Source organism: Vigna angularis, chromosome 10 (assembly GCF_016808095.1).
Source record: "Vigna angularis cultivar LongXiaoDou No.4 chromosome 10, ASM1680809v1, whole genome shotgun sequence".
In the NCBI taxonomy this organism is placed as follows: Eukaryota; Viridiplantae; Streptophyta; class Magnoliopsida; order Fabales; family Fabaceae; genus Vigna; species Vigna angularis.
This window is the reverse complement of record NC_068979.1, coordinates 26,603,617-26,621,408: the sequence shown is the minus strand read 5'-3', so window position 1 is coordinate 26,621,408 and position 17,792 is coordinate 26,603,617. Positions and strand designations below refer to the sequence as shown.

At 34.8% G+C, this 17,792-nt stretch overlaps 1 protein-coding gene across 1 annotated transcript; it reads right to left on the bottom strand.

Moving 5' to 3' along the window:
• Nucleotides 1–11,374: 11,374 nt before the first annotated feature.
• Nucleotides 11,375–14,126, bottom strand: LOC108335063 (cell division topological specificity factor homolog, chloroplastic). Its single transcript, XM_017570988.2, has 2 exons — nt 13,918–14,126; nt 11,375–12,228 (listed from the first exon to the last, which is right to left on the bottom strand). Exons 1-2 carry the CDS (start codon nt 14,017–14,019, stop codon nt 11,620–11,622), a joined length of 711 nt encoding a protein of 236 aa, XP_017426477.1. The 5' UTR covers nt 14,020–14,126; the 3' UTR covers nt 11,375–11,619.
• Nucleotides 14,127–17,792: the final 3,666 nt, after the last annotated feature.

Sequence of the window (17,792 nt, the reverse complement as noted above, 5' to 3'; positions counted from 1 at the left end):
AAAAAAAGATTTATTTGTAATTATATACTTTAATGATATTTTTATTTAATAATTAAAAAATGTATATAATTTAATAATATTTTTTATTTCAATAATTATTATACAAATAAATGTTTTCCTATAATAAAAATATACAAGTGTATATAGTATAAAACCCCAGAAAATGGTACTTTTGAAGGGGTAGTAGTTTAAAAATAGTGATATTTAGTCATTTTAATATTAAGTGGTTTATTTATAAATAATTTTGTTATAAACGAGTTTCATTATTTTAAAACTTATCATTTCTCTATAAATCACTTTTTTAGAGTTCTTTACCTTCTATCTAAGAGTTCTAACTCTGAGTCATTTTTCTGAGAATCAAGAGGTACCTAAACGATCACGGCAACAAAGTCTACATTTCTACCCGATCAGTTACTTCAATAGAGTAAGTAAGTTTCAGTTTTTTTTTCTCTTTTCGTTCTTAATTGAGATTATGCTTGATGATCTCTTGGCACATGTGAGTTGTAATGTCTTTTCCTAATTTCCTGTTGATCATAGGTCCTAAGGACTCTCTTTGATCTTTGTTCAATGTTTTGTAGACATTTCTAAAGTTCATTGAGCTCTAGGAAATGGTTCGGTGTTTATAGAGCTTCATTGCTCCAGTATAAGGTAAGAGAAGCTAGATGTTTTATCATTAACTATAACTGTCTTGCAAGTTTAGTGGTTGTTTGCTTATTAACTTTATTGAGTATTAATTTGAGTAATTATGTTATGTTAGTTCAATTATATGTGTATGTTATTGTATTGTATGACCTATGTTTGATATGATGAAATTGGATGTCTTTGTTGTCTTGAATGATGTAATATGAAGTTCTTTTGATGTTGGAAATTTTAAATTCAAAGTGTTTGGAGGGAAGAGGGATCAAATACATGGGTGGTGTAGCTAAAAATGGAGGTTTTTATAGGTGAGTTTGAGAAATAGGTGTTAGGGTGAAGAAGCAATTATTTTAAGGCTGTTATTTGGTCATTTATAACTTGTTTGGGACGAGAATTAGTTGATATGTGTGTTAGAATTGAGTAGTAGTCATTTTGGAGTATTTGCAAAGTTGTTCAAGTGTATTTTGGGGGTTTGAACTAGTGAGATTTTGAATTTTAAGTTATGTGTCAAAATGGTCATTTTTTAGGGTATTGATTGACATTTCTGACTTGTTAGAGCCCTTAAGTTGATAAAAAAAATGAGCTAGAACTTGTAGAATTAAATTTTTGGTCTTTAAGGTGGGATTTTAGTTGTTTTTAAGTTAAAATCTTATTGTAAAACAGTTAAGAACTAGTTTAAGTTGGATGATACACATTTGTTTATGACCATTTTAGTTTAGAATACAATTTAGGAATGTTAGAAGTTGGGAAATATGCATAGGAAAGGTCATAAGTGGTTGAAGGGTGCAAATTTTTCAATTTTGGTGCTGTAGAATTATGCAATTTAGTTGAGCGAGTGTATCCGCTGAGCGAGCAGAACACTTATAGTTGCTAGCGGGTGTAGTCGCTGAGCGAGCAAAACTAATTGTTTTTGTGTTTATAGAGCGAGTCATGGTGGTTGAGCAAGTGAGCTAGCAAAAACTTTTAGCTAAGCAAGCAGACTTGGTGACTAAGCAAAAATATAAGATTTTCAACTATGTTTTTATATACTTCCTAAGGTATATTCAATATATGTGATTGTTTGAATGATTCGTTTATAATACTTATTGTGAAGTATGAATTTATTTATAAAATGAATTGGAAACAAGGTTATGTATATGATTATTTATGATATATGACGATGATGAGTTTTGTGTTCTCTTCTCTTATCTTCTTAATGAAGGATAATTACATTGATACTTTAAGGTGTGATTGGTATATTATGCAATGTGAAAGTGAAGGAATATATGTATATGGTTTCAAATGGATTCAATGTAAAGGTGAAGTGATATCAATAATTTCAAAGTTGTGAAAATGAGTTCCAAGGAGGAACTTCTTGGTGGTGGTTTTAAGTATTGATAGTATGAATGGTCGAAGTTAAGATGAGGTTTATCCTGACATTCTAATGATTATCTATGTTCAAGTAGAGAATGATGAGTCATGTTGTGAGAATAGTATGAGGTCCAAGCTTGAGGGGCCTTTCTCGATTTAGCAAAAGGGCGTTTGAAGACTAACCTTGTGAGTGGTAGGGTGAAATCCATTGACAATGGCTCTACAGAGCAATAGAGGCCACCACAAGTGTAGGAACCTCTATAACTCGACATTCCATACAATTTCCAGATAGTCAGTCTAAGTCTTTGCATGTTAAGATGATTTGGTTGATGTATGTGATATAAATTATTTATGTATGCTATATGTTATAAAGGTCATATAATTTGTCTTGTATCTAGCTTACCCTTGTTTTCGTGTTGTTATTCTCTTTTGCAATGATCACCTAAATGGTGTGAGCTTAGGAAGAAGTTTTAACAGTTGCTCCGACGAGAGGTGAGGGTGAAACAACGATGTAGTTAGATGGATCTACAGAAGTAGATATCTTCTTTGTGGAAGGTTTGTTTTACCTAGTTGTTCTTTTAACATCTATGTTACATTTCCGTTTGGTAGTTTTATATTATTAAAATGAAATGTTAAATATAACATATGTCTTTTCACTACTATAAGAAATATGATTTGTAAGTTTTAACTTTTATTTTTGTGTTTTAAATAAATAAAGAAGGAAAGAAAAACTGAGTTTAAATAAGTTTGTTTTAGATAATTGAAAAAAAAAAGTATTAGTTTTCTTCTCACTTTTAGAGAAAATTTAAAAAAAAATGGTATTTAGAAGAGAGGTCAATTTGGAGGTATCTTTCTTTCATATAAAAATATATTAGGTTTCCTCTTTTACATGATTTATGATAAAAATGTATATTCTTTTATAATATAATTTTAAAAAATAATAATAAAATATTTGTATGTAATTCATTTATTTTATTATTCGGACTGTTGTTGATCTATATGATAGTGTTGCATTATGTTGAGACTTTGGCAAGTGTACCAAATCGTTCAAGTAATAAAACCGGTAAGACCGTATATCGTTTCCCAAGAGACTCGTGTCCTAGACAATCGTATAATATCTAACTAATTTAGACTAAAGAATGATTCCATGTTTTTGTGGTTTTCATGCAATTGAATTAAAGATAAAACATAAATTGTAAAAGTGATCTTTGATAACGCAAACACTTAGGAATGGAAAGATTAGAAATGCTATGGAATGATATTGTTGGGGGATGATTTCACCTACTTCACTCTTATGTATAGAAAATCACTTCCTCTTCATTAATTAGCCAATGTCAATCTTCTAATTTACTCAAACCCAATCCCTTGGTAGAGAGAGCCTAGACTTACTTCTTAAACTCCAATCCCTTGGAAAACCTAACAAGTTCATCCGCTTTAAGAATTGAGATTCAAGACAACCAAAGGTCCTAGTTCTATCCCTAGATACAATTTCCTTTAGGTGTTTAATCCAGTTCTAGATTCACCCAATATTTCCCAATATCAAGCAAACCCTAAAATCATGATATGGTTGAATTACTCATACAAGCTTTAAGTAGAGGAATTAAACACTAACAATCAATGAAAGAGGCATATAATCATTCAAAACAACTGTAATTACATAAAAGATTCGTGGTTACATCAATCCCCAACAAGAATGAAACTAGCTCTCCATGAATGGAGAGCTTGAGCTTACAACAATGGTGGAAATGGAAGAAGGAGGAGGACCCAAGGATGAAGAAGGGTTGTTCCCACAGCTCCTAGCTCGCCTCTGGACGCTCCAATTGAGAGAATTTGTGTCTGGGATGCCAAAGATATCAAAGTCCTTCTAATTTGGGGTTAAATAAACCCAATCTGCCAAATCAGCAGCAGGCGCGCTTGAGACCGCGCTCCAGCGCGCGAAAACAGGAAAAAGGGCGCTCCAGCGCCCTTTTGTAGGGGGCGCTCCAGCTAGCTCCAGTCCTGGTGCAGAGCCCGCTCCAGCGCCCATGGAAAAAGGGCGCTCCAGCTAACTTTTTTCCAGATTCTGGTTCTTCATATTTTTGCTGTTTTCTTGTTTTCTCTGGTTCCAGCACTCTTCATTTGATGCAGAGACTTCTTCCAACTAATTAACTTGTATAAATAAAGGGGTTAATGATCAATTTATCTAATTAAAGCTTAAGATGAAACCACTTCTTAAACTAAATGAAAACTAGGATTTACAAGGTAAAAAGGATGAGAAAGAGTTGATATTTTCTCTAATTCAATACTGAATTCATAGCAAAATATGCCACTATCAACTCCCCCAAACTTAGAACATTGCTTGTCCTCAAGCAAAAGGTATCTGACTGTCAAACAAAACATATTTTTCAAAGATAACAGCTGGATTCATAATACATTGCTTAACTTGAAACAACTAGAAATGTGTATCATGTTAGTTTTCCACTATGATGCTCACAACACAATCAATCAATCAAATGCCATAGTTTATAAGAGATCAACAGTCATGGCAGGATGCTTTACTGAATTATGTAGAACCAATCCTCACTTAAGATAGTGTTTCACTCTAATGCACTGGTGTATAAGGATGTGTGTCTATCACTCTACTATCAAACTGTCACACAAATCAACTTTGCCATTTGTTTCAACCAAATTAAACACATGCACAAGTAAGTCAACATCACAAGGACTTTCATTGGCTTGTATTGTGGCTGGGCTAAGAAGGAACATGGTTTTTCTGGATAACAAAGCACCTTGAGCTAAGAGATCAAACAATTACAATCATGAATAAAAGTTCTCTTTTGCTTCACTTAGATTACCACCAATGTCGAACTTACACCCAACTTTCTTTCATTCAGTTCTTTTTCTTTATTTTCTTCTTTCTTCCTTTTTGTCACTTTTGTAACTTTCAAATTTTTCTCAATTCATCCTTTCATAACAACTCCCCCAAACTTAAATCATTCTCCTGCAGTACAGATGATTTCTCTATTTAGCTCAAGGTAAGGAAAATAAGGAAATTTCATTTGGGCTTTAAGGTTCAAAAAGAGTCATTTATCAATCAAGGTCGAAAGGTTTTGAATTGGTTTCTTTTGGCAATATGTGGAAGAAGTAGGAGAGCAAGATGGCCTTGATCATGTGCAACTAACAAGCAAATGGTTCATATCAGAGAAACTCAGGCAAAGTCAATTGTGATCAAATATGATAGCATTCACAAGAAAATTCTAAGGCACAACATCTCACAAGGTCAACTCGAGGTTCCACAATAACATCAAGCAACTGCCATGAATAATGATCTCAGTTAAGCATACAGCATTCTCAGACTTTTTCATGAAGGAAGCAATACAATTTGAACTAAATTGACCCATCTCAAGCATCATTTCATATCAAACCATAAGCATTATGAATCAGCATAAGTCTAACAAGCCAGATAACTAAAACAACTTAACTAAAATTGAAAAACAAAAGCTAACTAGCAACCAAAGTAAAAGAAAGCAAAATAAAAGGTCCTGTGACTCATGATTTGTAGCTCATTGTCAGACTCCTTCATTTTCTGCACCACCTCCCCCAATAAATTGGGTTGGTCCCCAAGCCATGCTACTTGGGTCGCATATTCCTCTGTTGACATCTCTACTTTGTGGCGGCGTTTGTTTTTATTCTCTTGGAGTTGGATGAAGAAGTCATTTCTGCACAAAAGATTGAAAATAAAGTTTGCAAATGTGAGCTCACAAAGTATGTATTTGTAACAAACAATCATTAGATCACATGATCATGAGTTCACAAGGTCAAACGCACACTAAATATGCAAGAAAAATCACAAAACACAGCCTGGAGCATGAAAAATTTGAAGCAGAAGAGAAAAATAGAGTTGCTGAAAAATCTGGTCTGGTTGGAAAAAGTTAGCTGAAGCGCCCCTAAGCAGAGGGCGCTGGAGCTAGCTATGGGTCAGAATGCCAGAAAACTGGATTCGTGCTGAGCGCGCTGGAGCGCCCCTGAGCAGAGGGCGCTGGAGCGCCATACCAGATTGCAGATTTGCAGAATTTCACAACTACACCTACGATTTTTGGAATTTGGCACTTCTTGATGCTCAATTCAGCCCAGATTAACATGTTTTCACTATACAAACTTGATCAAATCCATAAGGATTGAAATTGAGTGCAAGAATGCCAATTTAGGTGCACACTTCCAAAGCTTTCTAATTCTACAACTCAAGGCTTCAAATTTTACACTTTAAACATACCAAAACTCAACATAACCATTCAAAACATACTCAATCACACTAGAACACATAAAAACAGATTGAACAATTCTAAAATACAACAAAACACAATAAAACTCAACATTACACAAGTTAACCATAAACAACACAAAAACTACAATTGAAACTAACATGCTCCAAAATATCCAAATCAAATCAAAACATTCTAAAGTAAATTCAAACAATAAAAACACACTCAAATAACAAAATCAAACATAGAGAAAGGGTTAGAAAGCTGGGTTGCCTCCCAGTAAGCGCTTGTTTAACGTCATTAGCTTGACACCATTAAGCTCAAGTTTGATTTTTGATGTTGGAATGCATCTTCTTTTCATGACACCAACATCCTCTCAGTAATTTCCTAGTCACCAACTTGACTCTCCTAGAATATGGAGCCTCTATCTCAAGCACTCCATTTATCTTTATGTTCTTGATGACCCATAACCTATTCTTGAATCTCACTGGTTTGCCAGGTTTGGGCTCATCGCTTGCCATCACAGGATTTTGGTGAACTAGTTCCTCTTCCTTTTCTTCTTCTTCTCCCTTTACTCTTGGAGATAAACAACTAAGGCTCCTCTTTACCAACTTGGCAGCTTGCTCTGTTAGACTAGTAATTGATAGAAGTTCATCTGTAGCTTCAAGACTAGTCTCTTTTTCATGATTTTGCTGCTCAACCCCAAAGACGTTGAAAGTCACCTCCTCATCTTGGTCTTTCAATTTCACTGTTCCTTCTTCTACATGAATGACAACCTTAGCTGTCTTCATGAAAGGTCTTCCAAGTATGAGTGGTATCTCGACATCTTCTTCTATGTCCATAACTACAAAATCCACCGGGAATTGGAGTTTATCTATTTTGACCACCACATCTTCCACGACACCATATGGGTACTTGATGGATCTATCCGCCAGCTGCAGCATCATTCTCGTAGGCTTGACTTCAAGACCACCAATCTTCTTAAGCATAGATAGGGGTATCAGATTGATGCTAGCTCCCAAGTCAACGAGAGCTCTACCTATCTCCTGGTTTCCAATAGTGCATGGAATGGTGAAGCTCCCTGGATCTTTAAATTTTGGAGGAAGAGTCTTCTGCATGATGGCACTGCAATTTCCCTGTACTTCAATTGTTTCCTCATCTAAATATTTCTTCTTGCTGAGGATTTGCTTCATGTATTTAGCATAAGCAGAAATTTGTTGCAGTGCTTCGGTCAATGGCATGGTGATCTCAAGTTGATCGAATATTTGCTTGAATCGAGCCAATTGTTTCTCCTTCTCTTTTTTAGAGGGTATTTTAGGATAAGGAAGGTGTTTTGCTATCTCTTTCTCTTTTTGGTTTTTCTCTTTTTCACTTTTTTTATTTTCTTCTTCTCTTCCAACAATCTCTTCTTCTTCTTCATTTTCTTTCTGATCTTCTTCTTCTGGCTTTTCTTCTTCTTCTTCTTTTCTTCCAACCTCTTTCCCACTTCTTGTGAATATTACATTACACTCCTCCTTCGGGTTGGGTTGAGTATTTGCAGTAAAATGTCCACCCTGTTGGTTTGCTAATTGCTTAGCCAATTGGCCAACTTGCACTTCCAGGTTCTTTATGGATGCATCAGTGTTTTTCTGGTTTTGGATGGACTGCTGCATAAACATCTGCAATGTGTCTTCTAGCTTTGAAGTCCGATCACTTTGAGGTGGATAATGTTGGGCAGGTTGATACAGATTTCTACTGCTAGAAGCTTCTTGAACTTGTCTCCACCCTTGATTTGAAGGATTGGGGAAATGATTGTTGAAGAAGTTTTGCCGTCCTTGATTTCCCATATAGTTGACTTCTTCATTTTGGGAACTACTAGGAGCTTGACAATGACCGTTGGGGTGGCTATCTCCACAGAAATCACATCTCATTACTTGATGATGTGGTTGAGGTTGAGCTTGCATTGCATGCAACTGCTGAGGTAGTTTGGCCATATGTTGAGTTAGGAGTTCCATCTGTTGGGCCAGAATCTTATTTTGTGCAAGTAAAGCATCCTGGGCACTCAGTTCATACACTCCTCTCCTCTGTGCTGGAATTCTCCCATGTTGGCTCCTCAAATCAGTGGAAGCCATATTTTCTATCACAGCAATGGCTTCATCAGCAGTCTTAAAAAGTACTGAACCACCAAAGGATGCGTCTAATATCATCTTTGTATGAGGTTGCAAACCATTACAGAAAGTTTGCACTTGCATTTCTAGACTGAATCCATGGCTGGGACACTTTCTCAATAAAGATTTAAATCTTTCCCAGGCTTCACAAAGTGGTTCATCTACTCCTTGTACGAAGGTAGCAATGGCAGCCTTCACCTCTGTGCTCTTTGATGGTGGAAAGAAGCGTGCTAGAAATTTATATTCCACATCCTCCCAGCTTGTAAGACTTTGATTAGGCTGTGACTGGAGCCAAGCCTTTGCTTTGCCATTCAGCGAGAATGGGAAGAGTCTCATGTACAATGCTTCTTCATCCTCCCCTTGTACACCCATAGTGCCACATAGCTCATAGAAAGTGACCAAATGAGCATGGGGGTCTTCATTGTCTAGGCCAGAAAATTGATTTGAACTGATGAGCTGGAGTAGAGCAGGCTTCATTTCTGCCAGCTTGTCACTCACAGTGGGCCTCACAATGCTTGAGAAATTTCTCGGGCTTGTGTAAGTGATTGAGTCCCCTATGGTTCTCCTTGGAGGTGGTCCTGCGCCAGCCATCCCGTTCACAGAAGAAGAATCAAACGATTCTATGACTTGATTGTTGAAAGGAAATGAAGATTGCGGGGCAGCTTGTTGACTTAGAGCTCGCTGTCTCCTTGTGTCACTATTGTTTCTACGAGCTGTTTTCTCGATCTCAGGATCCACAAGGAGTGGTTCAGATGACACAGTCCTCCTTGTACGAATGTTTCCCTGCATACACTAGAAAACAACCAAACTCGTGCCACAAGTTAGCCCAAAAATAAAGATAAAAATTACAACAAAATAGAAAATTATACACAAAAGGATAAAGTCTAAATCGGTTAAAAATTACACAAAAGTCTAATTTAACACGGGTCCCCGGCAACGGCGCCAAAAACTTGTTGAGACTTTGGCAAGTGTACCAAATCGTTCAAGTAATAAAACCGGTAAGACCGTATATCGTTTCCCAAGAGACTCGTGTCCTAGACAATCGTATAATATCTAACTAATTTAGACTAAAGAATGATTCCATGTTTTTGTGGTTTTCATGCAATTGAATTAAAGATAAAACATAAATTGTAAAAGTGATCTTTGATAACGCAAACACTTAGGAATGGAAAGATTAGAAATGCTATGGAATGATATTGTTGGGGGATGATTTCACCTACTTCACTCTTATGTATAGAAAATCACTTCCTCTTCATTAATTAGCCAATGTCAATCTTCTAATTTACTCAAACCCAATCCCTTGGTAGAGAGAGCCTAGACTTACTTCTTAAACTCCAATCCCTTGGAAAACCTAACAAGTTCATCCGCTTTAAGAATTGAGATTCAAGACAACCAAAGGTCCTAGTTCTATCCCTAGATACAATTTCCTTTAGGTGTTTAATCCAGTTCTAGATTCACCCAATATTTCCCAATATCAAGCAAACCCTAAAATCATGATATGGTTGAATTACTCATACAAGCTTTAAGTAGAGGAATTAAACACTAACAATCAATGAAAGAGGCATATAATCATTCAAAACAACTGTAATTACATAAAAGATTCGTGGTTACATCAATCCCCAACAAGAATGAAACTAGCTCTCCATGAATGGAGAGCTTGAGCTTACAACAATGGTGGAAATGGAAGAAGGAGGAGGACCCAAGGATGAAGAAGGGTTGTTCCCACAGCTCCTAGCTCGCCTCTGGACGCTCCAATTGAGAGAATTTGTGTCTGGGATGCCAAAGATATCAAAGTCCTTCTAATTTGGGGTTAAATAAACCCAATCTGCCAAATCAGCAGCAGGCGCGCTTGAGACCGCGCTCCAGCGCGCGAAAATAGGAAAAAGGGCGCTCCAGCGCCCTTTTGTAGGGGGCGCTCCAGCTAGCTCCAGTCCTGGTGCAGAGCCCGCTCCAGCGCCCATGGAAAAAGGGCGCTCCAGCTAACTTTTTTCCAGATTCTGGTTCTTCATATTTTTGCTGTTTTCTTGTTTTCTCTGGTTCCAACACTCTTCATTTGATGCAGAGACTTCTTCCAACTAATTAACTTGTATAAATAAAGGGGTTAATGATCAATTTATCTAATTAAAGCTTAAGATGAAACCACTTCTTAAACTAAATGAAAACTAGGATTTACAAGGTAAAAAGGATGAGAAAGAGTTGATATTTTCTCTAATTCAATACTGAATTCATAGCAAAATATGCCACTATCACATTAGAATATGAAACTCTGGGGATCTATTTAATGAGTAATTATTGTAATTTCCTTGAGGGATTCAAGTGTTGTTTGCTCAATGTAACTACAGTTATATGGTAAGAGAAGTTAAAAGTGATTCTTTAAAGATAAAGGCAATTTCGTATGAAACTCTTATTTAGGTGATTTCAATATAATTCTTTAAAGGTTTCAAGAGATGGTCACTAAATCATTATCCATCAAATTAATTTCTTATTATCTTATCTTAGATCAATAATTCTTAATGGTTTTTCAACCTGTTACAACTTCAACTAAAAGTTGACCAAACCATAATAAATAGTAAACTGATTAGACATAAATACAGAAAAATAATGTAACATTGCATATAAATATAATCAAATATTAATAATTTTAATTAACATATTAATAATTTGTTTAGTTCACGTATAATAATTTATGAAACTAATGATGTTTCCGCCAATAAAAGATCGCATTGTTACATTTTCAAAATTGAGTCACTTGATTCAATCTTCAAATAATCACATTATTCTATTTCTAAAATTGAAGAATTTGATTGAAACTTTTATTAATAGAAAAATCAAATTAAACCAAATAAATGAAAAAGTAAGTAGGACGCAGAAAAGGTAATCGAGTCATAAAACTACATAACACATACAAAATGTATTCAGGTGCTTGTTTACAAACCACTTAGTTATAATTTTATATACAATCACGTAAGTAGAACAAATTTCATGAATAATCACGATTCATACACTAAAACAAATGCTTATCATAAAATGCTACGTAAGAAATCACAGCATATCATAGTTCAATGATGCAACGAACCAAAATAACTGATATAGGTAATACAAAAACAAAATTTCTGATCAAAATCTAGTGTCAACCTAATGTAAGCTTCAATTTTAAAATATATACACCACTCCACATTTGCTCTCACTGGTAAGCATTTCAAACGCTTACTTTTCATCGAAATCAAGATTCAAGATCTTTCAACTCAAAATCCAGTTGTTTCGTCTGGAACATAGAAATCAAATCTAACATCAACAGAACCGGAACTCTCTCCAGTGTCCTTATACTCAACATTTGTTATCGTCCCAAATTCATCCATATCTTGATATTCTGGCTTAACTCGCCGTACAGGCACAGTAACAGAGTAAATAGTTCCAAGATCTGTGTCAGCAGAGACACTCAGCTGAACTTTATCCTGTGATTCTATTTCCACAAAGTCAGATAGAGCACGCACAACATTGCTGACAATTTTTCGCTTTGCCTCATCACTTACTGCACACCGATCAGAGAACAAAATCATCTTCAAGCGTTGCTTAGCAATTCTAGCATTAGAGTTTTTTCTAGATGTTGCCGATGGGAAAATTATCTTCCAAGCCAAATTTAATCGCTCAAAGAAGTTCATTTTGACAGCGTCAAGGAGAAAATTTTCAGCTTCTTGACTAACTGAATTTGAGGTGAATTTAGGACCTCCAAGGATTGCAGCCACTGGCTTGCAAGACCCACGAATATTGCATCGTACAATTGTCAGGCAAGGGCATTTTGGGGTGAATTCAGAGATGTTACATGCTCTATTCAAGAATCGATGAAAGTCTACCTATTAGACAGAAAATTTGAAACATTATCGAGAAGGCATTTTTCATTTCTTTCAAAATCTTGAAATAATATTAAGGTTAATGTGAACATTTATCAACATACAAAATTCAAGAAGCTACGCCACGAGCATCTGAAATCTGAATAAAGACATCTAATCAAATAGAAAATCAAAGAGCTTTTTATTGAACCTTTCCCCACACAACTGAAAAATCAGAAAACATAAATGCACTACCACAATCTCTGTAATCACACTGAACCCCTCCAACTGAATCGCAAAATATATTCTATAATCTAACGGAATATGTTATAAATATTTTCAATCAAATGAAAAATGATGCAAACATAATGATGCCCTCCTCTAATACTTTCGTCTAGAGGGCCATGAAATGGAGTTACAACTTAAGAATGCAGGCTATCATATCAACTTAGCCTAATAAGATCTTTCATAGCATTCAACTAATCGCAGAGAGACAAAATAGTGTATAATCCAACACTTTGCATGGATTTCCATCATATGAAAAACACCTATAATATTATTTGGTTTAGAACCACAGGTACCTTCTATGGGAGACAATCTTGTGTAGGTAGAAAAAACATAGAATAGCATAAAGAAGCGCAGAAAAGACATTCCAAAAGTAGGAGATGTTGTATTTCAATGAAAAAGCCAAAAGAAGCCTACTCCACCGGTTTCAAAACCAAAAAAAAAGTACTTCAGCCAAGTTATACAACCTATCAGAGGAGTTGAGAGTCTTAGTGAGGAGAGATAGAGTGATTCAAAGAGATCGAGTCGAGGGGGATTTAGGGATTAAGAGGAAGATTGTGTGATTCAAGAAGGTCAAGCCACCACACAAGCTGTCAACACTCGAGGAAGAGAATAGAGAAAGTGGTTGGCCCAAGTGTCATAACCTGAACAAAATCGTAAGCTTACTATAAATTGATAAGATCCTCGGGAGAACCATACCACGAAAGTCCATGATTGTAGTTGGAGAGCTTGAGGTCTTATAAACCCCAGACTACAATCCCATAATTCCAATATGGCACTCTAGTTCCTTCCATGCAAATGGATCCTAACATAAATGTTTGCAGGTTTGAAGCTCAAGAAAGTTCGCCAACTTCGCAAACAATCCCCTCAATCCTGCTCCATCACACACACTAGCAACTGGAAAAAAGCACATAAAAGGCTGAATAGTCATAGGGTCTTAATCTTTACAAGGGTCAAAAATCGAACCTAAGCCCATACTTAACAAAAATCAGGCATACACCACCTAAGCAATCACCACTATAGTGTAAGGTTTTCACGTTCTACCAGACATGTCACTAGACCATCCATCACATCATGCCAAATGACGCTAAATGCATACATAAAACAAAATTTATGAGCTCGGATAAAGGGTCACATCAGTTTCTTCAAGACTACTATTTTATCTTAAAATGGTAACTATATTATTCTTTGTTTCTATTTTGAATGCTTCACGTTTGACTCTCCACTGAGTACAATATTATAAAACACCGCAATTTTATAAAAACCCTAACCGGATTGTGGAGCCCTCAAACGGTGCGGTTTGCGGGTAATTAAGCGTTGAATTCAGCATGAGTGGAATTGCAATGAGAATGCATGCATGTTGTGACAGAGAGTGAGAAGCATTCGTGAGAAGATAAGAGGGAAATAGAGAGATGAAAAAAATGAAACCTTAGGAGAAGGGACGAAAGCAGTTCGAAGTGGAGGTGAGTGGGAGTGGGAGCGATAGAGAGGAAGAGTGGCAGAGACTCGCAGATCGCCGGAAATCGCCATTGTTGATAGCTTCGTAGTGTGCTCCGAGAAACGGAACTTCGATGTTATCAGTCACAATCTTCAATTTCCCTGCTATTATTACGCCCCAATTACGTCGTCGTTTCGCCCGCCTTTCTTTTCTATATTCCCTTTTTTTCTTTTCTATATTCCCTTTTTCTTTTAGAGAAGAGAATTTGAGCGTGTATGAAAATAGAATTATGGCAAAAAATAGATAGGAGAGATGAATTAAAAGGCTAAATATGTCATCAAAGAAATAACAAAAGAATAAGAAGAAAAATTATTGTGAATCTATCTTGCAATAAGGTTCCATGGTTTTTTTTTCATTCATTTTTATCTCATTAAATGGTTTAAATTAATTTCATCTTTCATTTCTTCCTTTTTTTACAATCATGCATGTCATCATGATGTAACATACACCACTTAAACTAAATATAGTAATTAATCTCACTATTTATTGAAATTAGTATACTTTTAGCAAAATTTAAATAATTTAAACTAAATTACATATTAAAATCTTGTTGGTATTATTATATAAAAGAAATATTTGTTATCTTCAATTTGAAATAGCAGTGCACTTTTGTTTTAGCTGATATTTTTTTTAATTGATATTTTCGTCGAATTAAATATAAAATTGAAATTTGTAGCGGTTCCAAACTTTTATACAATTCAGTCAAATTTTAAAAATAAATGAGTATAATTTTTTAAGTTAATTATTTTAAATTTTTTTATATCAAGTGATACTTTGAGTTGGTATTAAATTATTTCAACCTTTCAACACATTTTAGTTCAATGTCAGTCTTAAATAACTTTTAACACTTAGAAAAAAAAGTTAACATATATTTAGAATAAGAGAATTATATTTATTTATTTTTTAAGTTTGAGATTAAAATGTGTAAAAAAACAAATTGCAATTTCATCTCCAAGTTTAAGAACTAGAAATCATATTTATCCTAATTTGAATTTTTTTACGGAAACTTAAGTTCAATCTAGTTATTTATATCAAATATAAATCCCTTTTTTAATTTTTCTTTCATTATTATCTTGTTGTAATAAATTTCTCTACAAAAAAAAAATCTTTAAATAGCAACCAATTTAAATACCAATTTATAAACTAAAATTATAAGGTAAGATATAAGGTAAAATAGCGTGAAAAGGAGATAGAAATGTGAGTGTGTCGTCATAAAAATATTTTTTTTCTTATTAAAAGATTCATGAGAGCTAATGAGTGTAATGGAAAGACGTTCTTGTAATTAAGGAAGAAAAGTAGTGTGAATCAAGGTAAGGGGAGCTAACTATATATTTTTCTTTTATCTGAGTATGTGTTGTCTTATAATTTTGATAAGAGTTTATGAAAAAGATTTTGAATCAGAATGGATATGCAGTATACCAAAATATATAGGAAGTTTAAGTAATTGGATATTGATTGTTTTGTTTTTCTCTTCATCCTAAATATATTGTATTTATAATGTATGAGAGAAAGCGGGTAAGATGTTGGGTCGTCGTGTTTGGTGTTGCGGAAGTTAATTAAGAATTTTAAGATTGATGATTTGTTTTGCTTTGGGATTAAGGCATTTTGTTTATGGATTAGTGTATGCAGAGGATTCTTTTATGCTTTGAAAGTAAACATGTTGATAATTAGGTCTTGATATTTTTTCCTTGGACTAAAGATGATGCAATTTTGGTAAATTACAGTTGTGTTTTTGTTTATCAATACAACTTTGATGGGGCATGATGTTGTTTTGGTTTCATTATGGTTACAAAAAAGGCAATAAAAGGCTTTATTATAATTTATATATGTTTTAAACATCGACCGAAAGGTATCAAAACTCGACCGAGAGGTATTAAAGCTCGACCAAGAGGTTTCAAACATTGGGCAAAAGTTTTCAGACCTCACTGGAGAGGTTTTAGACCTTGGCCAAGAGGTTTTAGATCTTGATCGAGCTGTATTAGGCCTCGACTGAGATGTTTCAAATCTTGGACCAGATTTTTAAGACCTTGACTGAGTTGTATTAAACCTTAGTCGAGATGTTTTAAACCTTAGTCGAGATGTATCAGCCCTTGGTCATATTGTATCAGACTCATCCTTACTTAGATATATTAGATGACTTTGTATGAGTAGATGCCTTGTGTTGAGATCATTCTGTGTGATGAACTAGGGTGTGAAATCATGTGTGGTTGCATTTTTGGTTTGATAACATGTTTTGAGCTAAAATATGATTATAGATCGAGTTAGAATGTTGGTTGAGGGATATGATGTGATTTGTATATTGCATGTATTAATTATGTGAATTTAAGTTATATGGTTGTTTGATAATATGAAATAGCATGTGTTATTGTGAATGTGATGCCTACATATGTGATATGATGGTGCATATGAGAAGTGTGTGTCTCGGCCAGAGGTGAGGGAGCTTTGGGAGTTGACCCTAAGGACTCCAGTTGTGGTCTCTAGGAGAGTAGTGGGGAGTAGTGGACTTAACATAGCGATACCAGAGGTGTACTTGCCTGATGAAGCTCTTTGGGAAAGTGGTGAAAAGTGACACTATTTATTTACTCGATAAAGCTCTCTGGGAGAGTGGTGGGAAGTGGCACCGCGTACTTTGTCGATGAAGCTCTCTAGAAGAGTGGTGGGATGTGACACTGTGTACTTGTCTAGTGAAACTCTTTGGAAGAATGATGGAAAGTGACACCATATACTTGTCTGGTGAAGCTCTTTGTAAGAATGGTGGGAAATGACACTTAAGCCGATTTGGGACGATAAGCTATGTGCGAGAGCTATATTGATGATTGAACCTCATGGGTCGAGACCCCCCATATATTCACTGTGGTTGGATGAGACGACAAAAATTGCTATTTGATTATATGTTATTTATGAATTATCGAAAGATTGAATGAGGTTTGTTGTGAGTGTTATTATTATTTATATGTAAGTTTAATTATTATATTTTCTTTTAAGTTAACTCACCCTTATATATTTGTGGTTGTGTTTTTTACCTTTGATGATAGTATGACTTGTGTTATACGTAAGTAAATAATGTTGCAGATGGTGGTTTAGATGCACAATAGTGAGGAGCGTGAGAATTACGTCGAAAACATATTTTGGGTGTATTTTGAGTAAACGTTAGTTATTAACTTTTTTATGTTTTCTTATTGTTGGAATAAACTTTATTAAATGAAACATTTATTTGATGAAATAAATAAACATTTTAATTATTTATTTTATGATAGAAAATAAATAAGTTTAGTATATGCACAAAAAAGTTTTTAATCTTTTAGTCGCATTCTGAAAAGGGTATTACATTCATCAAGATTTTAGTTATAAAGGAGTTAGCGTATAAATTGGTTTCTAATTATTGGATATTTCTTCAACAGCTTCTTCTTCAGCACATAGTCCCATCACACCACCAATTAGAAAATGTGTTGCAACCACCAAAACGAAAGTGAGACAAACCAATTATGTGTAAAACATGAGTGAGAGAATTGATTCTCCTAACGCATGTAATACCAAGAATAAATTCTTTGTGCAAAAAGAGTGAAGAGAAGGTGTTTGTTGGGAAAAAAACAACACCATGATTCTTCTCTTGAGCTGTATTAGTGGAATAAAAATGCATGTGCAAATCACAATGGTCGCTACCTATAAACAAGACTGATAAACCAACAAAGTAATTCATCCTACAACTAATCCAACACCCTCAAATCCCTCATATTTACCCTATGAGAGAAAAAAAAAACAGCTAAAAACATAGGGTTAATTGTATAATCCCACAAGTGATGAG

What these genes read in the sequence shown, in the direction of transcription:
- LOC108335063 (XM_017570988.2), bottom strand. Translation starts at nt 14,019, where the DNA reads ATGGCGATTTCCGGCGATCTGCGAGTCTCTGCCACTCTTCCTCTCTAT. An exon ending in CTTTCGTCCCTTCTCCTAAG is followed by an intron (nt 12,229 to 13,917) that starts GTTTCATTTTTT and finishes TCTGTCTAATAG; the next exon opens with GTAGACTTTCATCGATTCTT.